The 19,774-nt window shown below is 39.7% G+C and overlaps 1 protein-coding gene across 1 annotated transcript in view; it reads right to left on the reverse strand.

Annotated features, from left to right (window-relative positions):
* The window catches only part of LOC122795920 (microtubule-associated serine/threonine-protein kinase 4-like), an 809,687-nt gene that overhangs the window by 544,148 nt on the left and 245,765 nt on the right, over nucleotides 1–19,774 (reverse strand). Inside the window, exon 4 of the mRNA XM_044064403.1 lies at nucleotides 8,519–8,597. Coding sequence (XP_043920338.1) covers nucleotides 8,519–8,597 — 79 coding nt within the window. The remainder of the gene's footprint in view (nucleotides 1–8,518; nucleotides 8,598–19,774) is intronic.

Genomic DNA, 19,774 nt, shown 5'->3' on the forward strand with positions numbered 1-19,774 from the left:
CATCTCTCTGACACTGATGTGCTCTTTCTGTCGAAGAGGTGTCCACACCCCCTGTACTTTTAGGGAACCAAAAGCTGCTCCCCATCCCATGTCTGAGGAGTCTGTGAACAGCTACTGAGAAGAGGGGGATGAATGGGGACCCTGGCTTCAGAAACTTCTGCTGGTTCCACCAGTGAAATTCTTTCTTGAGACAAGGCAGAAAAGGGACTATAAAGTCTAGGGGATGCACATGATGAAGCCACACCAACTTCAGAAACAACTGAAACTTTCTCATGTGGAGTTTGGACAGAACGAGCATAGGAATGGTGGATAACATGAATCCCAGAGCTCTCAGAAACACCCTGACCGTAATAGAGACCAAGAAGAAGAGTTTAAAAGAAGGAAATGAGTGGCAAGACCTTTAGAGGAGGCAGGGATGCCAGCATAGGCACCATCTTGATCCTGCTCCCCAGAAAAACATGGTCTTGAGAAGGAGTCAAAAAAGACTTTTTGAAGTTTGCTGTGAACCCCAGGCTTTGCAGAAGGGAAATGGCAAAATGACGATTTTGCAACAGGATCTCTGGAGCAAATTCCTAAAACATTAGGTCATCCAAGTAAGAAAGTACTTGGATCACTTGAATCCTGCAAAAAGCAATCACAGGAGCAAGGCATTTGGTAAATACCCCTGGTGCAGTAGAAAGGCCAAAGAGCGAAGCAGAGAACTGAAAATGCCAGGAAGAAACAGAGAAATGTAAAACCTTCCTGAAAAGGGGATGAATTGGAACATGGAGGTAAGCACTTTGAGATCCAGATAAGACACCATATAAGCCTGGGAAGGCCTGAGGAAGCAGAACAGGAAACAAAGTCTGAAAAGATAACATTCAAAAGTACGGCACCTTCAAAAAAGTGTTTAGATGACAGTTATCTAGAATCGGTCTCCAAGTACCCTCTTTTCTAGGTAGTAGAAACATCCTGGAGTAAACCCTCCCTCCCCTTATGGGACACAAACACCTCTTGAATAGAATCATGAGTGAAAAGTTCCCGAAGCACCTCTGGAAAGAAACAGTTGTGCCTGAGGGGGCTGAGGAACATCCATAAAAGGGGGAAGGGATTTCCAAACTATGAAATACCCCTGACAAATAATGGATGGGAGCCAGGAATCCTGAGCAATCTGTACCCAAACAGGAAGAGAAAGAGAGAGGCGAAGAGAAAGAGGAAAGTGGCTGGGAAGAATAGGATAGTCATACAGCACCTGGCTTATTTGGAAAAGGAGACGTGTGAGGCACTAACGTCCGAGTAGCCTTAGCAGAAGGAGCCTACTTGCCATTCTTTTTACCTTTAGGAGGAGGGTGAGATTGTCTGCAAACAAAGGATGGCTTATTGGTAGTAGTTTTTTTTTTAATTTAGGCACAGGAGAGACAAATACTTGTTTAAGTTCCTATAAAGCCTTGTCCTTATTCTGAAGGGACATAAACATAGCAGCAGCAGCTTCATCAAGTAACTGTTTATTATCAGGACTGGCATCCATCAACTTAGCCTTAATATCATCAGGCAAAGATTGAAGCCAGAGCAATAACACCTCCTCATCACTGACCCAAAAGCAGCAGCCCTATAGGAAGAATCTGCTGCATCATAACTACACTTGTTAGAATGACAAGCCACCTGGGAAGAAGTCCCTAACAGGGAAAGAAAAGGAGTTTTACCCTCAGAGTCTGGAAGATCAGAAATAATCTGACAAAGCCTTGGAGAGGACAGCCAACAAATACTCGGACATATGGGTCTGATAATTAACAGCCCTAAAAGCCAAAGTAGCAGAGGTGTAAACTTTTTTGCCTAGCTTTTCCATGGTCCTGCTATCTTTATCAGAGGGCAGTAAGTTGTGAGAAGGAAGCAACTGACAGGGCTTGTTAGAAGCTGCAGACACCACTGAAGGATCGGCAGAAGGACAAAAATGTACAGGCCTTGGACACCCTATATAATTTATCCGGTTTCTTGGAAGCAGAAGGCCAAGAGTTTAGAGCCTCAGAAGCATTAGAAAATGCATCCAACAAGGCAGCCAAAACAGAAGGAACAGAAGAAGGTTTAGGAGATTCCATCTGCAGCAGCTCATAGTATCTTTTATGCACCTCAGAAACCTGAGCAAAATCCTATTTAATCAATTCCATCATCCAGGAGATCATGTCTCCAAAATAAATTTCTTCAAAGGGAGTATCAGGACTGGTAGATTCCTCTTCCTCCGATTCAGTCCAAAAGAGACAGAATCTAAGAAGAATAAGCAAGCGATTCCTCATCCAAATTCAGCTCCTCCTCAGAGGAATCCTGTTTCCTGGGTCTTTTAAGTGAAGTAGATGACCAAGGGGGCTGGAACAGAAACATCCTGAGCAGGTTTCAGTGCCCTTAAAGCACTAAACAAACCCTGAGTGAAGGATGCCATTCATTTTCTTGATCCTTAGGAGTAGGAGTGATATGTTGAGTCTTTTGCTTTTTCTTCAATGGGCTGTCCACCTTATAAAATTTGAAAGGCTATGACCCAGGACGGCATTCAATGATGGTAGTAGGAACAACTTCTCTGATTAAGATTTCAGGAGCATCTCTAGGGCCATCAGAGATAATCAGCCATGGTTCCCCTCTGACCGACTGAAATGGACATCAAATTGAGATCCCCGCCGGCCTCCAACCCCAACACAGCAGAGGAATCCACAGATAAACCTGGGCGAACCTCTGGGCATTCACTCACCTTGGGAGAGATGTCCGTCAGAAGCTGATCAGTAGAAGATTCTTGGCCTTCTTCTTCACTGATGGCCATCCCTCGGAGGGGGAAGTACCCTCTATAATGCCTTTCGCAAGAAGCTTAAGATGCTGATTTTCAAGATACATCACCAAAGACGAAAGTCTATTATGAAGGGTTTTAGGTACAAAGGTCTGACAGATGAAACAGGACATACGGTTGTGAGAGGTGCCTAGGCAAAAAAAGGCACTGGTCATGGTGGTGTTTATGGGAAATCTGTCTCCCACATTGGTATTTACCCTTTTTGAATGACATGAAACCCCACAAGCAACAATAAAAAAGATAAGCAAAAAAAAAACCCCAATGGCACACTTATTTGCAATGGCTTGGTGAACCAGCAATGGAAAGGGCAGTCAGACCGACCATCAAATAATGGCATTTGGAATGGTGGGAAAGAAGTTCTGAGGATTGTATGTTCAGACCTCAACTTTATGTCCTACTCTATGCAAGCATACATGTGATGTATAGTGTACCTTAAAGCAACCTAAAGGCTTTAGTATACTGGCTGGACGTCGGGCCACCCTTGGCAGGTGATCCATAATATATTAAGAATACTGCAACAGTGAAATGGAAGGACAGCAGGCAAACTCCAAATAGGCATTGCCAGGGGTCAGGATTGAACCTTGTATCTTGTGCATGGGAGGTGAAGACCTTAACCATTATGCCAGCTGGTCTTATTAGAGGAAGTCCACAGATCTGTTGAAGTCTGCCAGGACATTGTTTTAGGATGGAATGAACACTGGATGGAGGAATGTTCACCTTGATGATCAGTTGCAAAGCTATCTCAGCCAATCTCCACAGCTGAGAAGATCTTGTTCTGCCTTGCTTGTATGTCCCACATAGCTATTGTGGTGTCTGTAAATACCTTTAGAGGTCCTGGTTTCCAAAGATGGGGGAAACTTGCAGAGCTTGAATGAGAGCTCTCATCTCCTTTAGGTTTGTGTGTTCTGCCTTAAGATTAGATTTCCAATAGCTCTGGACCTTGTGCGTTCCTGTCCACATTCCCAAGCTTCATTGGAAGCGTCTGTATGCAGCTCTGGACTTGGAGTCTGCACATTAAAGAACAGCCATGGATTGAAGCTCACCTGTGACACCCACAAAAGAATCTCCCTCTTCAGACATGGTATAAGGGGGATCTGTGTGCCCAAAGGATGAGAGTGGTGAAACCATACATTTTTACAGTACAAATGTATCCTTTTTCATATGCAGCCTGCCTAGTGGTAGCATTGGAATGGTTGCTGCTATGCAGGCCCTAGTGCTCTGAGGATCTCCGTTGTCAGGCAGGCTTAGAGATTTAAAAGGGATTGGAAGGAGTCTGTGAGCTCTGTACCTTTTCCGGAGGCAAGAAAGTCTGCACATTTTTGATGTCTAGTCTGCAAATTGATGGTCTTGAGTGAGCTATCTAGTCTAATCTGAGCGAACATCTACTACTATGTAAAGTTTTACTTACACACTTGTACCGTGTTAATCATATTGATCACTGCTGCAGTAGCTTAGCTATACGAGTAGATTACCTTAGATTAACTACATGTGGCAGGTGGAAGGAGAAGAGTCCAGGAGAAGCTCTTGGAGAATGGTCCTAGTACAGTTTGATCTGGACCTAGAGGAGGAGCCAAGCATTTAGTATTTTGTAATTGTATGTACAGTGGACCTTGACACTGTCTGGAATTGTTTTGTTATGGTGAGCATAACAAAAGATAATAGCCATAGACAACCATTTGGAAATAGACTGTTCTGACACAGACTGTGGCTTCTTCCAACCTTCTCAAGAAATAAACAATTGATCCAAATATCTGAAAGATTTAGTTCTGCTAAGATGGTACCTGAGTTGTCTGTGGACATCCAAGGTATGGAGTATCCTTTCTCTATCATTTTTAGGTTCTGGAAAGAAAACAGGGTGATGGATAGTTTGGCTTAAAATAAACCCAGATATCACTTTAGGCATAAAAGAAGGATTAGTTCACAAAGAAACTCTATCCCTATGGAAAATGAGATAGCTTTGCTTCACCATAAGAGCTCGCAACTCAGATACCTTTCTTGCCAGCTCAGTTAGCAAAACTGTTTCCATGTTAAGAGCCTGAAGTTAGTAACATTAGCTGGTTCAATGGAACAAGTGTTATCTTCTGTAACAGAAAATTATAATCCCAAGGAGGGGCCACCAGTTTTCATGGAGGCCTCTTAAGCAAAAACCCTTTCAAGAACATTTTGATATGAGACTGCATGAAAGAGGAGGATCCATAGGAGGATGTGCTAAAATGGCTAATACATGAACCTTGATAGAGGAATAAGAAAGGCCATAGGTTAATAACTCACACAAATATTGTAGAATCAGAGCAGAATGAGCCCTGAATGGGTCCTGTCTGTGTTACTGGCACCAAACAGAAAACCTTTTCCATTTGCTAACATATGATTTTCTAGTTGCAGGCTTTCTTGCCTCCATTAGTACCAGCTGCACATCCTCAGTAAACAGGTGCCTAAAAGAAATTATGACCATATCATCCAAGCAGTCAATTGAAGATGATTGATGCCGGGGTGTATCAGACACCCTTTTTCTTGTGTGAGCAGATCCAGTCTATGAGGATGCTTGTGGTAATTTTCCTTTGCTGTTTCCAAAACAAGGGAGAAGTATGGTTGCCTGGGTCAGAAGGGAGGCACCACAATGATCTTGGGGGATTCTTTCTGAATCTTCAGCGGTACCCTGGATATTACTGGAAAGGGTGGAAAAGCATACAGCGGCATTCCTGCCCAAGGGAAAGAAAAGGTATCGGTCTTGCAGGCTTTCTTGCATGGAGTCCTAGAACAGAATCTTACCAGCTCATTTTCTACACAGGAGGTGAAGAGGAACTCCCCACAGACGGAGCAAATCTTGGAAGACACCCTGATCTAATTTCCATTAATGAGGGTCTGCCCTTCTCCTGCTTAGCTTGTCTGCCACACAATCTATTGTCGTCATCAAAAGATTTTACTTCTGTCAAACCCAAGGACGGGAATTTGAAAAGATAAAGGATGTTGATAATGGGACCAAAGAGATTTCATAAATCACTGTATCTTTCTTTTTTTGGGGATGAACTCTTGGCTAAGTTTGCAAGGGCCCCAGAGCCATTAGCCTAGTAATCTCCTATGACCCTCTATGGAAGGGTTTTAGATCTTGTCTTCCGTTCTGTTCATAATTTCCATGAACAAGATATCAAGGCACTGTCACGGTTTGGAGAACATGCACTTTGAGGATGTGAAGTTAAATCTTATTGTTTGCAGATAAAGTTGGACTCTTGTCCTCAAGCACTGATGATTTCCAATGTACACTACACATTATGCTAAGAAGCTATCAGAAAAAAAATGCACAAGCTAAATACATACTGACTGCAATGGCTTACTGTCATTTACCTTGGGTTTTGACTGGACATGTCAAAGTTTTCATTATTTATAAATTCATATTTGTATATGGTTTTGCACTCTATGGAAGTTTTTTTTCCAGGAGTTGGTAAAATGTGCTGTAGTGCTGGCAAAACAAAGTACATTTACAAAGTTTTTTTTCTACTGCTTTTCTACATCAGTACAGTATTATGTGTATGTAGCCATACATCACATGATAAAAGACATCTTCAGCAGTAATGCAGTCGTGTGTTCTATTAAGACACCATATGCAATACAAATCTTAAGGCAACCACAGTTTAAAATACATAAAACAGGGACACATAAATTTACATGTGTATATGAATAATATGGTATATAATGTGAAAAACAAATAATGTGTACATTGAGACACTATCATTATATGTTTCTGCACGACTGTACTTTCAAGCTTCTGGCTTCATTTGAAAGTGTTCTCATGCTGGATAGGTAGTAAAAAGCAAGGTGCATCCAAAAATGCATCATTATTAGATTGCCAAAAACCTGACTGCAGGCTTCAGATGTTTTAAGTGTTGTAGAGTTAGAAAAGTGTCAGCTCTGTCGCAGATACTGTGAGCAGAAAAAGTGGGTGAAAGGAATGCTAACAAAGTGAGCAGTCACATTCTAGCATATGCATGAGAGGACACACAACATACTCCCTCAGACTGTGCAAAAAAAAAACATGATCTTTAAACGGCTCCATCTGACATCCCAAAACCATCCAAACAAAGTACAGAGTTGTACTTCTTCAGAACTTATTCGGTTCAGAGCCTCACATGAAGTGATTTCTGAAAAGTAAACATACTACAGTACTATTTCAGATTTTTTTTTAGTTTACTGCTACTGTGCACAAATTGGTTATTTATTAAAAACTGTAATACATTAAGGTCAGTCTCCTTAGCATAGCAAGAAAAAGACTTCTTAATATTTCAGCTTGTATGACATAAAAACAAAGCAAACAAATATCGTCTAAGCATGCATGGATGTAATGCTGATGTAAGGCCAGTAAAGTACTGTGTACTAATCCAAAGTTATATAACATATTGCTGCTGAAGAAAATCAGTTAACAAGTATGGCAACCTAAGTAACAGTGAGCCAGACTTGAAAGTAAAATATAAGTTCTAGTCCTGGTCAGGATGCTGTAGCAACTGTCACCTGACAGCTGGCTTTGACACAACAGGATCAATTTGTAAACTCCAAAACTTTACAAACTCCTATAACTTTACCAGAAAGCTTGCGAATGTGTAGAATGATATAAGCACAATCATATAGAAGGTTGGACTCAGGATGCTGCAGTACAGCTGTACAAAAAAGATAAAAATAAAGTATATCAACAATGTAACATCACTCTCACAATCTGCAAGTATCCAAAGATAGGCTAAGCTGCAGTTTAGGTTACAGGTGCCCCCCCATGGAACAGTAAAACGAACAGGTGAATGGGGTGCCTGAATAGAACTCACAGAGCATTGACTTAAGGCATATCCATGGAAAATTACAGTTAAGAGTCACTAAACCTAAAACTCACAACAGAGTCACTAAACCTAAAACTCACAACAGGAGTATAAGAATCATTAACAACTCGTGTCATTTTATGACTTCTTATTATGAGTGTATTCATAGTTAAACATCGCAACAATACAACCGACTACCCTTAAGCTTTCACTTTACTTTGACTTTCACATCTACCCAGCTCAGCAACAAAATGTTCTCCGATTATCTGTATATCCTGTGTGAAGAAGTAGCCCACAAGGGTATTTCAATAATAAACAAATTCCACATTGATGCCTGAAGTCTGTCACCTTGACCAAGCTCCCACTACAGGGACTTGGCTGTGCTTCACAAGGCCAAACTGTAACTACTACCAGCATGGCCCTTACATTTATCATCACATCACTATGAGACAGTTGAGGGACAAAGGTCAATATGTGCATTGCATACCTGACTTACTTCAAGGTCACCGCACAGCCGCTAACAATGACTTTAACCTTAGACTACAGAGAAAACAGGATTTACAAACACTTAAAACAAAAGATCATTGGTATATGCTGGCTATACAGGATAAAAGTAGTAATTTATTTATTAGCATTCTGATCACAGTAGGTTTAATTTTACACAGAAAACTTATTATCATTATATGAAATGACAGTATATTATACTATACAATACAGTTAACATATTTAAGACAAGCAATGGGAAACACAAAGCCATTCGTGTAGAATATGTTTACTAAAACGACATGCATACATATATATATATATATATATATATATATATATATATATATATATATATATACACACACACACACACACACACACACACACACACACGTATAAAGAGACAGAAAAGTGCAAAACTTACAGAGATGGTAGAGCTGGGAGTATTTGTGCCATATCCTGAGGAAGGTAGAGATGCCAGAGACCACCGTCGTCCATCAGTCCTAAAAAAAAAGAAAATACATCTTTGCTCAGGCATGTGCTGATATGACTTTTATGCACTGACTGATGCTGGCAGATATATGCAAACACAGCAGATTGCTGTATGCAGACAACACCTGGACCACTCCCTCTAGAGAATTCAAGGTAAGAACGATGGAGGTGTGAATATATTTATAAATAAACTAGACTTTTTGCAGTCTAATTAAAAAGCAAAGTTGCAGCCTGTGAAAAATAAACAAAGTAGTATGCATTTGCTTTGCAAACTGTGCCATAGCTTACAGAAAATGGGGGAGAATCATACGTGTTTTACACAGCTATGGATAAACAGTCTCTGAAAGAAGGCTTAAACAAATTAAAAACTTCCTGAAGAGGTAAAAAGGCAAGCAGATGAATTTGTAGACTAGACTTATGCATCTGCCTTTGTTATACAGCAGTGCGGTAGGGTTAGAGGTCATTCACAGAGCCCATATCATAGGAACGGATTCAAACATAAGTACAACAGCACTGCTTTCGATATGACACTTGCCAAAGTGCTAGCAGCTGTAGCTAAGACTGGGAAGGTACAGTCCCTGAACAGCAACTCTCAGCAGCCACCTTGAGAAGGGCATGTGACTTTCAGAGTACTCAACCTGACACTGTTTCATGATCAATATCTTGTACATTCTAAAGCTACAAACAGTCCATGGAAAGGCTGTTGGGTCCTACGAACAAAGATACTACAAGCTGGAGCTTTGCTCTCTAGAAGTCCAGACAGATGCAGGTCAGAAAGCCTTCAGCAACATTAAATGTACCAAGGAAAATGACAACTCTGAATTAATGCATTAAAGACAGAACCTCAAGAATTACAAGACACAGTTTACAAACTTTTCAATCAGGAATCAGGGATAATGTTAACACAGAATAAGACAGCTAATAATACACATTCAGGGAAGAATTGCAAGTCGGTAACTGAAAAGCCAGGCGTGATATAGTGGCTGTAATACTCACTGCCCTGGCTTTGATTATAAGTGCTAACAGGAACAAAGCAACATTTTATTTCCAAATCAGGGAGACTTAAGTGTAAAGCATGTGAAGCCTCTTCTGTGCAGTAATGACATAATATTGCAAACTAAACAGGACAAGAACATCTTAAATACATTTGTCTGGTGAAGCCTGAGTATCAGAAAGAGTCTAGGTTAAGGAGTAGATAACTTTAGAGATGGATAGGAGTGAATACACAAACCACCACAAGGAAGAGGTACCCACATAACTCCTGAATTATGGGATGCTTCAGCCTGTAGAGATTCTAATAATACACTTCTCATTGCAATATAAGCAGTTCTTCAGGGCAGCCTTGTGACTTAATGTACAGCAAATGCCATTCTATATATACAAGTGCACATGTTTACAAATGTAAATGTAGATGCAAATGATCTATGACAGTCCCTAAAACACATCTAATCACCACAGTCCAGAAGATGGCAACAAAACACGCCAATACACAATGCAAAGATTCTGCAACTGTTTTCTTCTTTTGACACAAGTGATACCCCATCACTGAATTACTGCTATATATTGTAACTAATCCTTTTAACTCCCATATGACAGCTTTCTGTATTGTATACACAAAATATTAAATGATCGTGTGTTATGGGGTTATGTATGCTAAAAAAGTGTTGGTGTATGTATACATACAGTGTCACATTGTCAATATGTCCACATAACTTACATGTGCTAGACTCCTATAATCTGTTATACTGCACACTATTTCTCTTTATTACATGTAATCATCCAAAATGTATACTCAAGATACCTAGCATATTAAATACGATACCTAACATATTAAATACATTTGTGATGTATAATATTTACGTAAGTCAAGTATGAAAAGGGTACATCTGATTCAGCCTACAAACCCAGTCAACAAACATCAAATCAATAAATAAATAAAGTGCCTAAAAATTACATTTTCGCTGCGACTTTACTGGGAAGGAAATTATATAGCAAACGTTTTGGTGGAAGGTCAACTACTGTATACACAAAACCCCTTCAGTCACCAATACTTTCACCCATAATTCATCACTTCCCACTGCTTAAGCAGAAAATCAGACAATAAAGAAACTTGTGGAAGGGAAACGGATACCATCTCCCAATGCCTGAGACCATGATACAGCTACTTGTATATACAGAGTGGCCTCTGCAGTACTTTAAATCACAAGGCTGCTTTGTATAAACGTAAAGACCAAAATACAGCCTTAACAAATAAGTTCTATTTTATACATCAGAAAAATACTTTTCCATGTTGTATTTATACTCCTAAAAGTTATAACCATCTGTGTGCATATGTGTGTGTGTGTGTGTGTGTGTGTGTGTGTGTGTGTATGTATATATAAATATATATATATATATATATATATATATATATATATATATATATATACACACACACACACACACACACGTTTTGGACACGTACTTGATTGGATGAAGTACTAGTGCAGACAGGCTGACATCACACACACTGCCTCTAAGCAGACCCCTTCTGCCATATCCAAAATATGGTCAAGGATGACACTGCATCACCTCGACAACTGACTGCTACAGGCAGAGAGAGCTGCTAGGTGCCAAGCCTGTTGTGTACATGCTGTAATAATACTTACTGGCATCAGAGAAAAATGTAAGTTTATCATTTTATTCAGCTCTAAGACAGTTTGCTTTGCTAATGAATGTATTACTGGTCCTAGGTTTGTAACCATTTCAATACTGTGCATCAGTTTTTGAAAGTCTTCATGCTATCCAAGAAATTAACACAAAAATGGAAAATATATAGAGTGCGGTATTTCCCTTAACGTGTAATGAATGTTTTTTTAGACTAAAGATAAAACTGAAACAAAAAAATATATTAGTGTATTCTGACATGGGACAGTTTGGGGGTGACTTCTGGAAACAGGTAAGATAAAGAATTCCAGGAGTCTGGATTCAACCACTAACTACAGCAAATATCTAATTCATCCATGGTCTATGTTCTACAGTCAAAACATACTCTTCTGTACTTGGTGCTGTGTCGCAGAATAACGCCCTGAATACTACCAGATGACTCAACCCATTTAGTAGTTCAAGAAGCTGGAAGAGCCAGAAAAATGGCGAGTTACAGCTGCACGACTTTCACTGTCTTGTCTGCCTGGGAGAGAGATTTGTAGTGGCAGAAAAAGGGCTGAAGGGCTTGAAGCACATCTCTGCTCTGTCCTATCTTGGAACAAACTTCCTTTAAATATACGAGCCATTACCCACCCATTATACTTCAAAAAAGAGCTCAAACTCCACCTGCTTAACAATAAAACTTGTCCCTGTCAGGACCCTACCTAACTCCTCATCCTTTTTACATTGCATTCCCTTCATATATCCACTTGTTTTAGTCTCAGCCTTTTTTACTTTGTAACCTACTGGTATTTACCCTGACATTGTAATCTCTAAACATTGATAGCTCAATTATTTCAATCTGACTTTGCTAATTATATGCAATGCTACTGCCTATGTTTCTGTTTGATTTTCTCTCTACTTCGTTATTCATTTTTTTTTACCTGTATTGGTAATTATAATATTTTAGAGTGTTAATCTGTATAATACTGTACATTGTTTTTGCAACTGGAGCTTTTCTCCTCGGGTCTCCACTGAAAATGAGCTACTAGCCTAGTTGGACTAACTCAGTTAACAAATGTAAAATAAATAAAGTTGAACACAATGACAGACTATTTACTCTGAAAGTTTGTTGACTGTTCTAGTATTAGAATTGTTATGCAACAGCAAGTAATGTGCCATTTATAACAGAGAAAAGTAGCAGCTACATAACAAACATTTGGACATAAGGAACTGCAAAGTTCTTAGGGGGCTAAACTGCAAACCTGCAATAGCCCTACATCCAGCCCCACTTAAATACAGTGCAATCGTAAACAAATTAATGTTACTACACTGCCAGAGCAGCAATGGAATATGGTCTCGGCCACTCCTGCCCAGTTTATTTATCCTTTTTTGACCACATTGGTCCCACTAGGCTAGTAGCCTCTTTTCAGCGGAAACCCAAGGTGGCATTTGCGCTAATTATAGTTACTAAAATTACAGACATTTTGTGAGTACAAGAGAGAGATCAGTCTGAACAAATGGTGCAAATATGGATAACCTAGTGAGAACTACAAAATGTCGACAATAATAATCCCCAGATTGACTCCAACTCTATAAATACTTGTGACTTTTATATTACAGAATAATCTAGCTGTTAATTGCTTGTCAGTTACATAAAGCCATGTACTTTTGGAGAGGAATGATTGTAGGACATGTCATTTAAAATAAAAAAATGACTGGTTCTTCTCTATTGTATTTGGGTTAAGTCTTTCTACAGCAGATTAGGTCACAGGTGCTTGACTGATGCTTATGCGGCTGTTAATTTAATACAGGTTAATGAAATAATTTGTGGCAGAAAGATTGTTAGATATTAATAAAGAGAGACAGAGAAAAAAATCCAGAGAAGAAAGAAGAGGGATCTTTAGGCTAAAGGAGAAGAAAGGAGAGATCAGTATGATACTCACAGAAGTTGCAGGAGGGTTTCCCCAGATGATGTCTATGCAGGAGAATTGGGAGAGTTAGGGAAGAATATGGGAGTTAGAGATATGAGTGAGCCATCTAATCAGGAGAAAAGTGGATGCAAACAGCTGCAGAAGAGACAACAACATAAGGACAACAAAAGGGATGATGTGGCAGGAAAGCATACAGCATGAGATGGAAAACATGGACCAAAAAAGTCTAGAAACAGAAGCAAGTGGGTAGCGGAGAGAAGGGCAATAGATTGAAGGAGGTGACACCAAGGGTAGGCAAGAATCAAGGAAAGAAAATGGAAATGAGGGAGATGCATCCTGCAGTGGTACAGGGTAAAAGGCACATACTTTTTTAAACACACCCTTACAAAAATTGCTGCACAGTTAGAAGCTTAGTGCATGACATGTAAAGGAGGCCATACTATAATGTACCATCTCGAAGTACGTGATTTAGTGTGCCCCACAGAGTGTCACTGCTTTCAAACACACACACGTACATGCAAAGGGTGGGTTGTGTTTATAAGAGGGAGACCTTAACTCCACAGCTGCAATATGCTTAGGATGCACATTACAGAAAAACAGTGAACATGTGGTACTCAGTGTTCAATGGATCATGTCAAAAAAGTATTTGCACTGTGTTACGCTCATCATCCATTCCATCATGTGTAAATGACACACAAGCACTGGTTCCATCTCTGCCCTGCAATGGCACAAATCTCTGGAGTTCTGCCTAATGCATATGGCATGCACAGAATTAATCAGTTCTATTGCAACATTTAGCAGCTGGGGCTGTACTGTTAGAGAGAACTGTTTGTAATGTGTGTGCACAGGTATACTTATGTACTGTTCTTGTGTGCAAATGCATCTGTGGTGTCAGTGTCCATGTCTATGTCTGTGTCGCACAACATTTAAATATCTCTACAAATTCCTTTTTCTGGGGAAGGTGGGGGTTTACATGTACTTCTCTGCAAATGCTAGTTTTCTATTGGCATTTGGTGACTGCATGCCTGATAGTGGTAAAATGGCTTCCGTTTCATTAGCAGCTCATGCCTTCTGTTCCAGTGCAGTATGTGTAGATGGAGTCGTTCACTAATTTGCTCGTCTATGTATCATGTAAGTGCTACGACATGTGGGCACTAGTCAGGACTGGCCTTAGGTCAACTGGTACCCGAGGCAAAAGGGGTCTATGGTGCCCCCCCCCACACCACTCGGTGCCACCATGCTGGTCTACCTACACCAAATAAATACTGGAAAAGCACCCCTTCTAGAGTGGCACACTAGGCAGCCACCTAGCTGGCCTATGCCTAAGGCCGGCTATGGCTCTAGCTCTCCTATCTGCTTTCAGTGAATCATTTAAATGCTGTTATGCATGCTCAACTGCACAGCTGAATGTCAGTCACAAACATTACAGTTGCACAACAGAGTACCTGTTGTGCTGGTTTGGAATCATGTTTGGTCTTTCTACTATATATTAGGCCAACAAACTGGCTGTCATGTCTGTGAATTTCACACTACTTTCTGTCTGATGATGTCATCTTCAATGGTGGATACCACAACTCAGTAGGGTAGGAAAGGTGGAGCAAAGACTGCAATTGCCCTAGGTGGAAAATGCATCCTGCTTTCTGTTTTGCCTTTTACTGTTTTCACTTGAAGAGCTGGTGGGGCATGGCTTGGCTCCTGTACTGTTTGTAGCCAATCACAAGGTAAGACAAGTGGGGGATGTGGGCATCTATTGGCTGGCTGCACTGTAGGAATCTGTTTTCTACTTGAAGAGCTGAAGGAGGTGGGGTGCGCTTTCTAGGCACCAGGGTTGGTACTACACTAACCAGCTACAGCTCTGTCACAGTTATGTGTTACACACCACAGAGAACACAACTGGAACTGCAATGATGAATACTGTAATTCTGTAAAAAGTGTGCTTCTCCTCCTCCGTTCCTTGTATTTATCACACTCTGCAGAATATTTTTATTGGCCTAAAAATGATCAAGACTAGGCAAAAAAAAAAAAAAAAAAAATCATCAAACACTACTTTATCTGACAGTTTCACCACTTATACATTACCTTGATTAACCTGCAATATTAAAATATATGCAATTCCTACCAAGGAGGAACGAGAAGTAGCAAAACAAAACAATTGTTACAGGTTTGATCTTTTAAAAGGCTAAACAAATTACTGAAGTGCCCAGTTTCAAAAGGCGATGCACACTTCCTCAGGTAAGAAGAGTTCAGTCGCTCTCTCTCTCTTTTGAACTGGCCTTATAAATGATCCGGTATCCAGCTAAAGTATAACCTGAAGCAGACATTTTGTTTTCAGATTTTTATTTATTTATTTGGTAAGAGGAGTTCAGTCGCTCGCTCTCTCTCTTTTGAACTGGCCTTATAAATGATCCGGTATCCAGCTAAAGGGTATAACCTGAAGCAGACCTTTTGTTTTCAGATTTTTATTTATTTATTTATTTGGTAAGAGGAGTTCAGTCGCTCTCTCTCTCTTTTGAACTGGCCTTATAAATGATCCGGTATCCAGCTAAAGGGTATAACCTGAAGCAGACCTTTTGTTATCAGATTTTTATTTATTTATTTATGTCTTCTCTTTATATACTGCGGACTACACTACCATTGCTCCTATACTCCTTACATGATTGTTGCACAAAACTGGTACTTTTCTTATCTGAATTGTACAGAGAAGTGAGACTAAATTTAAGCCAAAATAACTACATGGAGCTTTAAGGGCTTAACCTCAGACTAATCTGAACACCTGTTTGCAGGTTTCTGCAAAGCCACTGGGAAGAGTTCAGATACTGCAGGAACTGTTTTTCCTATTTGGAAGCCAAAGCCCAACCACGGAACTGACAGCAGCATCTTCTGAAACAGAAACAGCTACATCTGAAGCAAAAACTTGTAATGTGTCAACTTTTTTGCCACAGGCCTTCTGAGATTAAATAAAGCCAGTATTTTTTCTGTTTGAACCCAATGGTATATATACATATGTATACTGTACATGTTACTTAAAAAATCTTTACATTTTAATATTAAATGCCTACTTTAACATCTCATATAAAAAGCATACACATCAGACCCAAGACCTTTCGATATGTTCTGTTTGCTTATTACCCAAAATACTACCGACCCTTCATCAGTCACTTTGCCAACTGCCTAATTTTTATTCCTCCTCTCCTATCACCACATCTGCCTTGCACCCATCCCATCCATACTATCTTAAATTCCCTCAAAATGAAAGCTGATCCATCCACCACACTGTGTATGAGCTGCCTATACTTTGTTCTCACAAATCTGTTTACAATACTGTTGCTGTGTGGACCTTCAGTAACTTCCTTAGGTTTACACAGTGAGGTGCTTTAATCTACCATCATATGGTTTTAAGTCAGACCCTACAGAAATCTGAGTGGCTGCTATTGAAATGGTCTAGCCTCCTGTGAGAATCCTCAGATACCCCCTCTGCCAAACAGTACACAGAATGATAACATTCTTTCTCTTGTTAATGCCTGCATGCTAAGTTTCTAGAAATATGGAAGTTTAATGTATTACATGATTTGTTAAGCTTTTGGAATACATTATGTATGTTTGCTGTTTGATTTGCTTAACATACTACATATGCAAGCTTTGCTTTTCAAGGACTGCATCTTTGGAGCATGCTGCCTAGGTGACCAAGGAAGCTCTCCAAATCAAACTCAGATGACTGGATGGATACCCACAAATTCATCCTTAGACTGCAATGCTGTGCCCTTCCATAAATGGTGGCTACATGAGTGAGGGCTCCTATGGTCTTCTAGACTCACTTGTCGTGAAATTCTCTGATGAAAGTTCACATCCTTGTCAAACTGTTGCTTATTTATGAATTTATATCTCAACCTGCTGCAAATTTGTTACTTTGCTGACTTCATCTTAGTTTTCTATTTTTTAATTTGATGCACTTAATTTCTTTAACTATATGTATTTAGCAACATGCTGCTTTTTTATTTTAACTTTACATAGTGTGTAATGTTTAAGCTCTTAAAGAAGCTTGAACATTCCAGCCTGCTTTACTTCAATTTTTTTCTACTCTCTTGTTTGTGAGTGAAAGCGTACCAGCAACTTGAGAGACCTTCTTAATGGAATAAACCAAGGAAATCTTTTACATACATTCAGAAATCCTAGCTATCCATACGGTCTTCTCAAGATGACCATTTTTTTTTACTATACTGTTTCACTGTATCCCCTGCCTCTGTTTTTTTTTTGCATTACTTTGCAGTAACTGAAAGATCCATGCCCTACCTATGAACAATCTTCATTTCTTCAAACTAAGTTTCAGTCCTGACAATTTTTATCCATATGTATGTATGTACTATGTCAGACACGTGAGCAGACAACAAAGATACTAAAATACACTTTAGCAATGCAGAGGTCAAAATATCAGAAGAATGTTGCCCTGTACTGCAGATCCAGGCATAGCAAACTCCCTATTCAGTAATAGTAATGTGTTACATGCATCAGGTTTATTTGTAAGATTTATCTTTTATTTGCATAACCAAGATTTATTTCTACATTAATACAGCCACAATATTGCAAATATGAAACCTATGCCCTTTCTTTTGTCTGTTACATATTGTACTTGTGATACCGTATATCTTTTCAAGTGAAATATATTTAAAAATTGCCTTTGGTAGTCATAGTCATGTATCAGTACACTAAAGCTGCATCATAACCCCCCCCCCCACCACCACCACAATCTAGAGTTCTTTCCCAAATGGGATTCAGCATGAACAAAATTCATTAGACTATCAAAAGGCAGTTTCAGCCACATGAAACCAGTCAATAAGAATGATGCATATCCGTCAATGAGTTCAAGCTATGTAGCCTTCCCCTTTAAGAGGGCAGCATAACACCTCTGGTCAAAAATGACAGCATAACTATAGGTGTTTATAAAACACAAAGCAGCAACTGCAAGCAGATGGCATAAACTACTGTCAAAGTGCAGTTACTGTACACCGCACTGATGTATGGTGCTTTGAATTAAGACTGTATTACAAAAATCGACTATCATAATTCTGTAATACATCACGTTGTTCCATCTCTCACAGCTGTTTCACATGCTCAAGGTGTTTCCATGTGTTGTATCATCACTGGTGCAATATGGTACTTTGCACAGGCAGTTTATATCACATGTCCATATAGTTTCCCAGCATTGTGTTCTCATAGGCCGGTACTAGGCTATTGGCCCTAGGGCCTATATAAGCCTAGCCAAATGGTACCCTGGCTTTTGCCACCCAAGAAAATTATTTTCCTGTGCCCCTGTCAAGTAGAGACACAGAAGTGATCCCTGGGGTGAATTTCCTATCTCCCATCCAATCATCAAGATTTTTCTTGAAGAGTGCTAATGAGGAGCTTTATTTGATATAGATAGGTAGTTTGTTCCAGTTTCTCAGCATTGTGTCATCAATCTTGTATATCAATGGTGTAAAGATACCTTGATGTTTAACAGGTGGGACAATATGACATATATTCTACTAAAGATCATACATTTTCTTCATCTTCAGTTTATGCACATCAAATGACACTCGACCCAATTCTGCCTTTGTTTAATGTCTTCAAATGTTCAGATTTTTTAATATTGTGACAGAACTGGAACCCTTTCCTAAGTCAGAGCATAACGTTCACAAAATTAATTCTACTTCAGTTTCTGTTTGCCAACAGTGCTCTTCTCAGTATTCAGTGAGATTGGATCCACTTTTCCAGACAAGGTCACTGCAGAGATTAAACAATTCCGCATGTGGGAGTAGCTGAGATCAGGAGCGAGATACTGAAAGCATGAGACACTGCTGGAATGTCAATATTAACAGGGCTTTTCAATGTTGCAAAGAAGGTATGGCTAGCACCTCTGCAATGGTAGATTGGGGAAGGGGACAAAACGGCATGCTGCAATTATTCTCCAAAGCCCCCTAAGCAAAGCCAACTCCAGGGTGTGAAAGAAACTTTATCTGATGTTTTTGTCTCTGATTCAGAAGTAGTAAGGTGGATTCTGCCAAGTATCAGCGTAACTATTCTCTTATCTTTGCACAAATACTGTAGCGTTGGGGTTCTGCAAATTTACCACATTTTGTCTATATAAGGAAAGTACAGTTGTGTACAATTACCATAAATGTAGATGCTTGAGTGCATTCACTGTTGCAGTCATTACATTTGGGTTATCTGCTTGCAGGTAGCCTTCAGTCGGCCTGATTAACAAAGTCTTGGGTCCTGCGTTGGTTGCTGTTCCTTCTTCCATGACGTCAGGTCATCAGGGGTATAAAACACGCAGCCGACGCCATTACATCAGTTTTTCTTGCCCCAGATGTCAGGTGCCCCTCTAATGGGAAGCAATTAAATATAAAGGTACAAAGATATACCTCCAACAAAAAAGCAAATACACCAAAAAGGCTTTTAAGCATAGTAAAGGAAAGTAGAGGTATAACAAAAAGAAGTTAGGAGGCTGGAGGGAGGGTAACCAGGACTGCAACAGTGAATACACTCGAACATCTACATTTATGGTAAGTGTACACAACCATACTATGTTCTTCGTGTTTCACTGTTGCAGTCATTACATTTGGGTAGATTCCCAAAGCTAAGGAAGGGAG

This window comes from Protopterus annectens, chromosome 2.part2 (assembly GCF_019279795.1).
Source record: "Protopterus annectens isolate FY-2018-M chromosome 2.part2, PAN1.0, whole genome shotgun sequence".
In the NCBI taxonomy this organism is placed as follows: domain Eukaryota; kingdom Metazoa; phylum Chordata; order Ceratodontiformes; family Protopteridae; genus Protopterus; species Protopterus annectens.